This window comes from Mus caroli, chromosome 2 (genome assembly GCF_900094665.2).
Source record: "Mus caroli chromosome 2, CAROLI_EIJ_v1.1, whole genome shotgun sequence".
Classification (NCBI taxonomy): domain Eukaryota; kingdom Metazoa; phylum Chordata; class Mammalia; order Rodentia; family Muridae; genus Mus; species Mus caroli.
In genome coordinates this window covers 129,401,598-129,412,954 of record NC_034571.1, presented here as the reverse complement: position 1 = coordinate 129,412,954, position 11,357 = coordinate 129,401,598, and the positions used below count along the sequence as shown (strand labels likewise).

The 11,357-nt window shown below is 39.4% G+C and overlaps 1 protein-coding gene across 2 annotated transcripts in view; it reads right to left on the bottom strand.

Annotated features, from left to right (window-relative positions):
- Snap25 (synaptosome associated protein 25) overlaps window positions 1-11,357 on the bottom strand; it is a 71,085-nt gene that overhangs the window by 6,995 nt on the left and 52,733 nt on the right. The window contains exons 5-6 of one of the 2 annotated variants that reach the window (XM_021155437.2): window positions 5,643-5,760; window positions 1,472-1,597 (exon numbers count right to left, since the gene is read on the bottom strand). In XM_021155437.2, the coding sequence (XP_021011096.1) occupies window positions 1,472-1,597; window positions 5,643-5,760 (244 nt within the window). Of the gene's footprint in view, window positions 1-1,471; window positions 1,598-5,316; window positions 5,435-5,642; window positions 5,761-11,357 lie in introns of both variants that reach the window. The other variant, XM_021155436.2, reaches the window with a different exon arrangement.

Genomic DNA, 11,357 nt, shown 5'->3' with positions numbered 1-11,357 from the left:
CTCTCTCTCTCTCTCTCTCTCTCTCTTTCTTTGTATCTCCCATAGTCCATACTTTTACAACCACTGGCTTACAAATTATTAATTGAGTTTCCTTGGAAGCAGATGGAGGCAAAATTAGAATTGTCATTTGTAAGGCATATCTAGACCCTATGCCTTATGACTCACATTTGAATACCAGCATAATTGATTGGCCAACAACTACAATAACTTACATGTAAATAATTAGGAAGACAAATATTTCACCTATGCTGAGTTCTGGTATAACAGTGTATATCGTTGATTCTCATCCTGCTTCATGCTGTAATCCTTTAATACAGATTCTCATGTAATAGAAAATTATTTTTGTTGCTACATCATAAGTACAATTTTGCTACTGTTTTCAATTGTACTGTAATTATTTCTGGAGACAGAGGTTTGCTAAACCAGTTATAACCCACAGGTTGAGAACTGTTAGTTGATATGTAATAGTCTAAAGAGTTTTAATTGATAAGGCTTACATTTTCTTTGACAAAATTAAGCTGTTCTGGTTAAAACAAACTGGTGGTTGTATAGAATGAATTGGGGGGAGCATGCCCCAAAATATAATAACTTTAATCTTTCCTTTGTCATAGAAAATATTTGGCTGTTTTTCTGCTTAGTGGTTTCCTCGGGCCAAGATATTGGCTGACATATAATTTGAGCTTTTAAAATAGGTATTTATTTATTCATTTATGCTTCTAGATCTCAAAAGAAGTGGTTAATGTGTATTCCACTTTTTCCTCCTTTTCCTACTCTAAATCAGGTCCTTGACTTCCCCTGCTCTGTGCCCTGAGAAGCTGACCTTTATTACTGTACTACTGGCTCCTTGTTAGCTCTGACTTCCAGTGGGCTTTCAATAGTGGCCTGAGAGAGACTGGAGGTCATGAAAGCAGGGTTTAGGGCATTTGCTTCCCTTTCTCGTTCTAGCTAACTCTAGCTATGACTCTATTTCCCTACCATAAAACCCTTTTGTTCTTGACCTATCTCCTGAGGAAGGAGTGGAAACAGCTTTCTGCTACTACTAGACTATAAATGCTACATTACCCTTGCTGTTTACCAGGCCTCTGCTAAAATAAACTCATGTCAAGTGGTGTCGTTCCATACCAACTCTGATTCTGGATGTGGTCATGGGATTTGCTTTGCCTAGAGACACCATGGCGAACCGTGCCCATGCCATAGTTCAGAAGGAAATCATGTCTTGGATTTTGCCTGCTTGGCACACTATCATTACCATGAAGAAACCTGAGCTCTTTGCTGGAAGACCTCATGCAGGTGGATTGAAGTATCTCTACTGATAGCCCAGCCAAAGACCAGACAAGATAATGAATGACAAGCTATCATAATCCACTCATAGCCCAATGAGGGAGCCCAAAAATTCCTTGCAAGTAAAATAAAAGAAAAGAAAATAGTTCAGTGCTGGTTATCCATCAACAGAGTACTGCAAAAAACTCACCTGCGGATGAAGCCACCACTGATGGCCATCTGCTCCCGTTCATCCACCACACGGGCAGGCTGGCTGGCCACTACTCCATCCTGATTATTGCCCCAGGCTTTTTTGTAAGCATCACTGGATTTAAGCCTATGCAAAAAATTGGGTGAGTGACAAAGCCCAGGGTGGAGGAGCAAGCTCACAGAAATGATCACTTCTTTAAGCGAAGAACCGAACCAAGCAAATGAGTTTTAAGTTGAGGCATTAGAGAATACCGATATATCATAATCTGGACCCAAACAGTTGGCCACCACCACACCTCAGCTATTCAGCATTTTATTATTAATTAAGCCAATTTCTTTCTTTCTTTTTCTTTTTTTATTTTTTTGGTTTTTTGAGACAGGGTTTCTCTGTGTAGCCCTGGCTGTCCTGGCACTCACTTTGTAGACCAGGCTGGCCTTGAACTCAGAAATCTGCCTGCCTCTGCCTCCCAAGTGCTGGGGCTAAAGGCGTGTGCCACCACCGCCCAGCTAATTGAGCCAATTTCAATGGTCAAGACTAATCTTTGTTTTGTTTTGTGCTTTAATTGGATTTAAGATGAGGCTTAAGATAGCTGGTGAACATTCAGTTCTATTTCAGTGACATGATTATATTTTGAGACACAAAACACAGAAAAACATACTGGCAGACAGACACAAGACAACACTGCCAAGTCGAGGGTGTACATCACACCACAGTAACACGGAGTCATGAAGAAAAACATACTTGACTTTTAAACACACCATCATGTAGTGATCTTTGCTTAATATCTTTCCCTCAATGCATGTGTGTACTACATTTCAATGTTTCATGAAAGACACAAAGGATTGGTGGTTGGCCAAGGGTGATGGTCTTTGGGTTGCTTCTAGAGTGGTTTGAAATTGATAATATATCGGTACTTCCAAACAGTCACCATACATCCAGGGTTGATGTACAAACCTTTGTCCACAGAGACAAAAAGTAAAAGAAGCATTGTGAAATGAATGCAGGAAAATAGAAGAGAGAACAAGCCATCTAGCACCAAAGAGGAACCCCACCCCACCCCACCCTGTGTCTTCTTCATGCACCAGCTACAGGCATGAGTAGAAAGTGAAGCATTCTCATTTAAGCCAAACTACTCCAGAAGTTGACCATTCTCGAAATAGGCACTAGCAGGACAGTAATAGCCTTCGTGAGGATTTGAAACGCAGTTCAGTAGCTTCTTGGTTGGGCCAAAGGGCAGGGTAGTGTGCAAACAGATTCCTACGTTAAACTATTCTGGGTTATCACAAGGGAGAGTGGTTTGGAACTAGTGTGGTCTCCATGGGCTACATTTCACTGACCTGCCTTGGAACAAAACTTAAAATCCAGGCATACCTGTTGTGCCCAATAGAAACATATAGAGCATATTTTGGTGGGTGTGTTGTAATTTAAGGCAATCAAAGATGTTTCTAGGTTCTTTGCATAGTAGAAACCACATGCTATTGAGTCCAAGAACAACATACATCCTTCGGTCCCATTTCGCAGTTTTTATTCCAAGACAACAAGACTATATACTCCTTTCCCCCACTTTTTCTGGGTGTCAAAGCCATCTCTTAAACTGGCTTTAATACTTGCAGACTGAGGACCACGAAACCATGGTGACAAACTGGGAAATGCACCAATGGAATTTCAGCAGCTTCCACAATTTACTATTAGCCCTTTGAGAAGTCACAGCTTACTGTAACAAAGGGCCATGGGCCCATTCAATAAATAGTACAAGGTCATCAAACAAGTTTTCATAGTTAAGGGTTTGCCTCTTCATCCCTCCTCCCCATTCCCTCTCTTTTTGGTTCCAAGAAGCTGTTTGTTTGGACTTTGTGATGTTTTCTGCTATGTAAAATGTCTGGCATTCCATCTTTGGCAAAGTCAAAGGGAAGGGAAATATGCGTTTCCAAAGAGAAGGCAAACCACTGCACCCACAACGCTGCACAGACTCACATCACGGCCGAACAGCTATCATAGTCCTTTGAAACATGCCGAGACAGGGCAAAGCCCCCAGAGAGTCCAGGGCACCACCAGCCACTGCGTTGTGACACATGGTTTTTAAAAGCATTGTTTACACACATTAGGGGACACTTCACTCAAGCTTTGAAGCTCAATTAGGGTCTCTTTCGAATGAAGGAATTAGGGACCACTTATATATGGATTTATGGGGTCATGTTTCTTCAGAACCCGATGATCCACCTCAAAGAGCCCTACCTCCACCCTTTCTTCTCACACAATTGATGAAGGATTAAGGGGAAGTATCTGGTAGAATTCACTCCAAATGTGGGGTAAATTGGCTCTAAAGAGGGCATATTGTCAAATCTTGACTAACTGGAATGTTTGACAATAAAATATTTTGGAGATTTCTATACCTTTGGCAGTGATTAGGAGGTTCTGGGGGAAAATTTGCTTTAAAGGTCATTGGTAAACATCTTTCAGCTCAGAAGTCTTTAGGGATGGGCACCATCAAATCTTTTCACAGTAACAGCTTATAATGATGATGTGTCTGATGACCTTTTAAATTTAACTCTAAGTTATCACTTATTTACTTATTTATTCTTATGTAGAGATTATAGAATAGAATAAAGACTATCTGAGACACTGAAATGTCCTAGGCAACAAAGCATTTCAAATCTGAGCTGACTGCTTCCTGTTAGCCTAACCCACCCCCTTTGGCTAAAAACAGAGAGGAGGCAGATGTGGGTTCCAGCTAGCTAGATTCCAGTTAGTCAGGCTTTACTTCACAACATTTTTTTTTAAGCATGCTTTTTGTTTATTGGTAAGATGAGCCCCTCCCCCTCCTAAACAGGAAGTGGGATATTTCAAATCAGCCTCAAAGTTTAAAGGGTGCGAATGGTCATATAATCTGCTAAAAAAATCACATCAATTTCTAGTCTAAAAGCTAGGATCAGGAGAGCTTTTGGGTAAAAGGTTTCTTTGTAAGAGGGAAAGGGGGAGGGGTGAGGGAGATCAGGTAACTTTAATTTTCCAAATGCATGTTGGGCAATCCACTCATGCATTTCCCCCCTACTGCTAGCCAAATGAGACTATCTTCTAGAACCCCCGCATTTTGGGTTCTTTCTGTTGCAAAATTTTATAACCACATGTCACATTTCTGCTACATTCCGAAAAAAGCGTTGCGAACCTTGAGAACAGTTAAAATGTTTTGTGATGTCGTGCATGCAAAATCTACACATTTCAACATTTCAGCCAGTGTACGGGCAGATCTTCCAAGAGGAAGAGTTGGAGGGCCTGAGTCAAATTGGAGACAGACACTAGCATCTCTGACTAAAGAGGATGCCTGCATTGGGTGAGGCTGTAGCATCTCATGGTCAAATGCAGGAGATAGTAGGCAGGCAAGAGGATATCTGCCATACTCTCTGACTTGCAGAGGCTTACTTGGGTTAAATTAGCTCAAGATTTTTTACTTCTGAAAAAAATCAAACCTTGATACATGTGTTTCAAATCCCCGACACTTACCCAAAATATTTTCTAAATCTCCAATTTTGTTCTTGAGATCGAGGAAAATAACATGCCCTGAGTGCCACTGTCTCACAGTACACTTACTGGAAAATGTTGAAACGTTAATCAATAAAAATTGCTGACAGTGAGGCTTTCACTGGAGTATGCCTGATTTTTAATGCATCAACAGTTAACTCTCACTAATATTATCTATGCTATGAGATGAATGCATTGGAGACGGTATTGATCTGTTCTGCATGCCACATGCTCATCCTGCCTATGAGCCTGCAGGAATGAGCTAGTCAAGGCTTGGAGATGAGCCTTGGGAAAACCAAAGCTTCAGGCAGGCAGGCAGCACCTACTTGTTACAGGGACACACACAAAGCCCGCAGAATTTTCCTAGGTCCGTCAAATTCTTTTCTGCTTCTTTCATGTCCTTATTGATTTGGTCCATCCCTTCCTCAATGCGTTCCAGTTGTTCTGATTAAACACAAGTATTTTATCCCCACAGAATGAAGCAGATGGAAAAGGACAAAGAAAAAAAAGACAAAACTTCAGACATTCACTTTGACATTAAAAAAGAAAAACAAAAAAAAAAAGAAAAAAAGAAAGGAAGGAAGGAAGAAAGAAAAAGAAAGAAAGGAAGAAAACTGGACGCCACAGATTAGAGCTGGTACCCAGTACCTACTTGTTACAAGGACATATGAAAAGGCCACAGCATTTGCCTAAATCTTTTAAATTTTTCTCGGCCTCCTTCATGTCTTGGTTGATATGGTTCATGCCTTCTTCGACACGATCGAGTTGTTCTGGTTAGGACAAAGGGATGATAGTGTGGAATGAATTTTTTTTGGGTTTCCAACAGAACATGAGAAATGACTATGTGAAACAGAATTAGAGAGAGAGAGAGAGAAAGAGAGAGAGAGAGAGAGAGAGAGAGAGAGAGAGAGAGAGAGAGAGAGAGAGAGAGATTGAGATTACAATGCATTGTCCAGGAGGATGCATTGCTGTAGACGGCTGCTGCTTCCCTAAGTAGACATGGGTGGAAGGAAATGAACAAGAACGATGCTCAAAATAGTTTGCAGTTCAGACGGGATGAGATGGGATCAGAAGTTCTGTTTGATTTTGCACATCCCAGGAAACAGCACAGCGTATTGATTCAGATACCAGTGAAACCCAAGAGAAAGAAAAACCAGGTGTTAATTTATATTTAAGGGGTTCCCATTCAATGTGTCTAGACAGAATATCTGCTTCAATTTCAAAATATCATTGTCTTTTGGTTTTTAAGTATCTCCAACCAGATAAAAGGAGAAAATAGAATGCACTGTTGTCTTTGGGGCAACAAGAGAACAGTAAGCAGGAGTAACCATAGCCATGAGTTCCTGCTCTTCCCTAAGCAGTGGCTATACAGACAAAGGTGGTCTGTTTTTGTTTTCTTTATCTAATTCATAGAAGCTGGAAAGAGAAAATAACATCAGCACAACAATACTGTAGGCACCAAAATATTTCTGTTCATTTTTTCAGCTTATGAGTGACTTGTTACAAAAGCTAGGGAAGACATGTTATTCTTCTGCCGTGGTTCCCCAGGGTCTACAATGGGGACCTGCTCACTACAAACCTAGTCAGAGAACAGGGAAAATGAGTGTCTTTTTGAAAGAGGGGCAATGATTTGACACCTAGAATGGCATTGGTCCATTGCTACAAGGAAAGCTGACCTCAGTGTATCTGAAATACAGCTTGATACTAATATAAATTCATCAGTTCTAGGTTGCCAGGTTACATAAACCAAGTTGGGGAAACTGCAAGTTTAATGGAAGGGGATTTGTCTTTTTTTAAAAAAAAAAAGACCATTAAAGGAGAAGTGCAATGTAATGTCTTGGCTATCTAATGATAATTTCCAGTTATAACTCAACTCCTCTTTTGGTCTATATTTTCATGCATGCTTTGACAATTGTGCCTCTAGAAGTACAGGCATTCTTAGGATAAAACTGATCAGCACATTTCTAGTCTATAGGCATAAACAGTCGTCTGAAACCCATTCCACATTCATGTGTGCTATGGGAATTGTTACCATAAAACCTAAAGGAGGCTCACTAGTGACCCAAAGCATGGATAACATGAATTGGGATTAGAGATTATTTTTTTCTCTCTCTTTCGTGAGACTAAAGAAGACCTTGTCCCTGACTATGTCTCTGCTGCTTCTGCTATGCTTTTCAGAAGTCCATGGAAACACTCCAGAGTTTATCCAGCTCATAGGGCACAGCAATGCAGTCAGGTATGATCTGAATATCTTTGTATACAAGGAGACTTCTCTCCTGTCCTGCTTTCTCACTTTTGAGAGAACATTCCTTTCTCCTTGCCTTCTTCCCTTCCTAGTTGGTATGTTTGCATTTTGACACAGGATTTTCCCCTGTACAGAATCTAGCATCCTAAGTACTGGATTGTAAGCACAATCATGCCACGCTCAACTGTTTGCTTTTGTTTACTTGTTTGCTTGTTTGAGCTAGTTTCCTTTTAGGAACACATTAAATCAGTTTGTGAATCAAACTTAACCCCTGTGTAAGAGGATTAGGGTATAAGAGAAAGGATGCAGTGTTTCCCTAAACCTTTTACAATTTTCTTGGCCTCCTACATGTCTTGGCTAACACGGTTCTTGCCTTCATCAATGTGTCATCTTGCATACAGATATAAATAAGGATGCTAGTTCAAGGCAAACAGGTGCTGAGAACTCAAACAGTGCTGTGTTAGAATGGATTTAACAAGTCCCTGGGCTCAAAGGGCAAATTCATGGCAGGGCACAACACATAATGGCTGCAATGCCCCATTGTGATTGTGAAGGGATGAGTCTTCAGATGTTTGCACTTCCTGATGCACTTCTCATAAATTAGAAAACAATGAACAGCTCTTTGTTTTTGCAAAAATAATGACTCTCTGACAAGATTTCAGAAGTCTTATCTCTGGTGCTTCTAGAGACTAGGAGGTAATGCATATATGGGAATGGACCCTTAAGTGTTGTTGGACCTGTGAGTTAGATAATAGAGAAACAAAACTGAACACATCCATAGTCTCCTGAAAGCTGCATTGTATAATGGATTTCCAGATTTGTTGGCACACATATGACTGAAAGAGAAAAGTCTGATGCTGAATTTGATAAAAAATAGAAAACAAAAAACACCCCCTTAAAACAAACAAACAAACAAACCCAGCATAGAACTATTTTATCCAGATTTTTTAACAATGATATTAATTTTACTGTGCTGAGTTGAGTTGAGTTTGTGGGCATAATTGACAAATTAAGATTAGATAGCCTTGGAATAATTGCTGTGAAGCACTTTGCAGAAAGTTCATAAGAGCATCCAATGTCTTTATTTTATTTCCATGAATAGCTGCATCTGGGAGGGTCTCAGAGCATACTGCATGGTGTTACTATGTCTTCTCTCCCTAAGCTTGTGCATTTGTTCTTAGAGGTTGAGAAGAGTACGTTAGGGGGCGGGTTATGGTTCAGGAGAGTCTTCTAGTCTTCTGTTAGATAACAGTCCATGCTGTTAGCAGAAATTGAAACCTCCCCCCTCCCCCCTCCCCCCAGATATTCGAGTAATTGATTATCCAGCAATAGCTTGTTTGGGGACTTATTTGGACATCTTTTCTACCAATATCATCTAAGTAAAGGATCTTATATTAAGGCTCTTAGAATACTCAGCCTGGTCCTAAAGTAAAACACAGTTAAGTGTTGTTTTACCTAGTATGCAAGCCTTCATACAAATATTCACTTAAAAGATACTGCCTATATGGTTTCCACTTTGCTTAGTATTGGAGAACACAGTGAAATTTATTCAAACAAAGCGACACAGCCACATATCCACAGTGGCTGAGCCATTCCTACCTGAAGTTGGTCAGTGGATGTTAGCAAAGGGGTAGGGTATTTTCTAAAGCGCTGCTTCATAGTGTCATTAACTTTAAGGTAAATAGGTCTTGATTTTTGTCTTTTTTTTTTTCTCTGCCAGCAGTGGTCAGAGATTTTTACTATTTAATTTAGAGCTCGTTACATGTAAGTTCTCAGAGAGTCTGGACTGGGTCATCAAGACAACAAACCAAAAAAAAAAAAAAAAAAAAAATCCAAAAAAAAAAAAAAAAAAAAAAAAACCGCCAAAAAAAAAAATAAGAGACATAAGAGAAAAACAGAGGTTAAAGGTTAGGTTATTCATTTTAACACAGAAGCCTTTAGGGGGCTTTCCTGGGAGATAATACTCTTAGGGGAACAATAGTCCCAGGGCCCTGTATGTCTCCAGAATTGTCTGGGGCTCCTTGTTGTCTCCTGATACCTGGGTATAAAACAAGAATCCTATAAGGAACATCTCAGTACAACTGTTCAGTTGGACAACCTGAGGAGCTCTGGCCTGCCTCCACAGTAGATACAATGGTTCTCTAGGAGGATGGTCGTTGCTTGTGGTTCCTCGAGCAGCTGCGAGGTACAAATAGTTAATACTTTGGATGTCAGGCAGAGACAAAATAAATACAGCATAAACTGAAGAGCAATCAAAAAGCAGTTGCGATCTAAACAAGTAAACATTGCACAAATAGAATCAAATGCTTTTAGAGGCAGGGACATATGCATCTGTTACTTGCAAAGGTCTTAAGTTCTTAGTAAAAATGGAATGGGTAGCCCCTCAGAGAAGTCCCAGATCACTCGTTTTTGGATATTTACAATCAGAGGGGTTTGGTTTTTTGTCAGTATGAGCTGTTCATTACACATCTGCAATAATGCTAGCTCTCATGGGAAATATGCTTATTGGGGGAATCCAGAATGTTTCAGCTGAAAACTCAGTGTCCTCTGTGTGTGTGTGGGGGGGGAGGGGGTCTGTTCCTTGTTTCTTAGATAACAATATATAGATGTTTTGGGGAATCATGCTGTTTAAAATTATGAATTTTTGCACATGTATGGGGGGATTCCAGCACATTGTACCTCTGTCGGCAAAGTGGGAGTAGTTTTGCATTTGTGAATTGTATGGCATTCATACTGAAGGTCATGCTTTTTCAAGATGCTACGAGTCAATATCTGGGCACAGCAGGGCTGCTTTGCTAGGTCTGTGGCACTTCTGCCCAACATGGGCTTTTGTTCTGTACTTGGAGTTAGAAATCTTAGCTCCTGGGCTCTCCATTAACCTAGCTGAGACCTCCTATCTGGGACGCCTTCCACTCTATACTCCTTTCCTCTCCTGCTCCTTTTCTAGGTGTCAGTCCTATATCACAGTCTGAAGGGTCTTCGGTCATACCTAGCAATCATAGGCTTTTACTATCTACATAAATCAAATACTGGCATTTCCCAATAACTCTCTAATACTTTTCATTTGTGTCTCAGAACACCTCCAGTGCTATGGCCTTCTCTCTTCTCTTCTTACTCCAATCTCAACTCTCCAGAAACCATTAAACACTTTCTTATGCACTAAGTTGATGGAAGAACAGCTCTTCATGGCCATATCATAGCTGATTTGCTTGATATCTCCACAGACAAGTATTTAGATAATTTCTAGTCTTATGCAGCTACAATTAAAGCACATTCATTTTTATATAATTGTAAATGTTTATCTTTAGTGCAAAAATTCTAGGACTTGAATGTTTTGGTATAGGAACACTTCAAAATTGAAGATATAGTTATTAAATTGTTCCTTATGACATGTGTATTAGCCCAAGGCACCAATGTGAAAATTAAGAGTTTGTTTTCTTCAATACACTATAGCACTGGTTATTGTCAATTTTTAAAATTTGTATCTTACTGAAGAAATCAACTTGCTAAGACTGGCATGCCATTATCACTAATGGTAGAGACAATATTTTACACACCCGTTTGCAAGTTTCAAAGCTTTATATCTCCTGCTCATTTTTCTATTAGTTTTTTTTTCCTTTGATGATATGCGTAGGTTCTCTCTGTTTTAGGAAAAGTGTTTTATGCCAAGTTATCAGCATGGCAATTTTCCTCTCAATTTGAAATTTTTGCTTGGAGTTTATTGTGTCTTTGCTGGAATGAGTTTTACATTCTTATATTTCCCACTGGAGAAAAATTATAACCCTATTTTTTTTACTAGTGTTTCTACAAAGTATGAAAATGTTCAAGTATCTAGTTTTTATAAGAATTCAAAATGAAAACAGGAGAAGAATTTGTGGCTAGAATTATGTACATTATCATCAAATCAGTAGATATTTTGAGTCAAAGAAATCTATAATATTGTTGTTCTAATTTCCACCTTAGTGTGTAGAAATGATATACTAAGGTTCTCCAAGTTTTGAGTTTTTGTTTTTGTTTTGTTCCTAACTTTTCCAAAAATGCTTTTAAAATAGCTCAAATATTCTGATTGGTTAAAATGTCTACTTTCCAGACCCCACATAAAAATAATTTTTAATTTTAGTT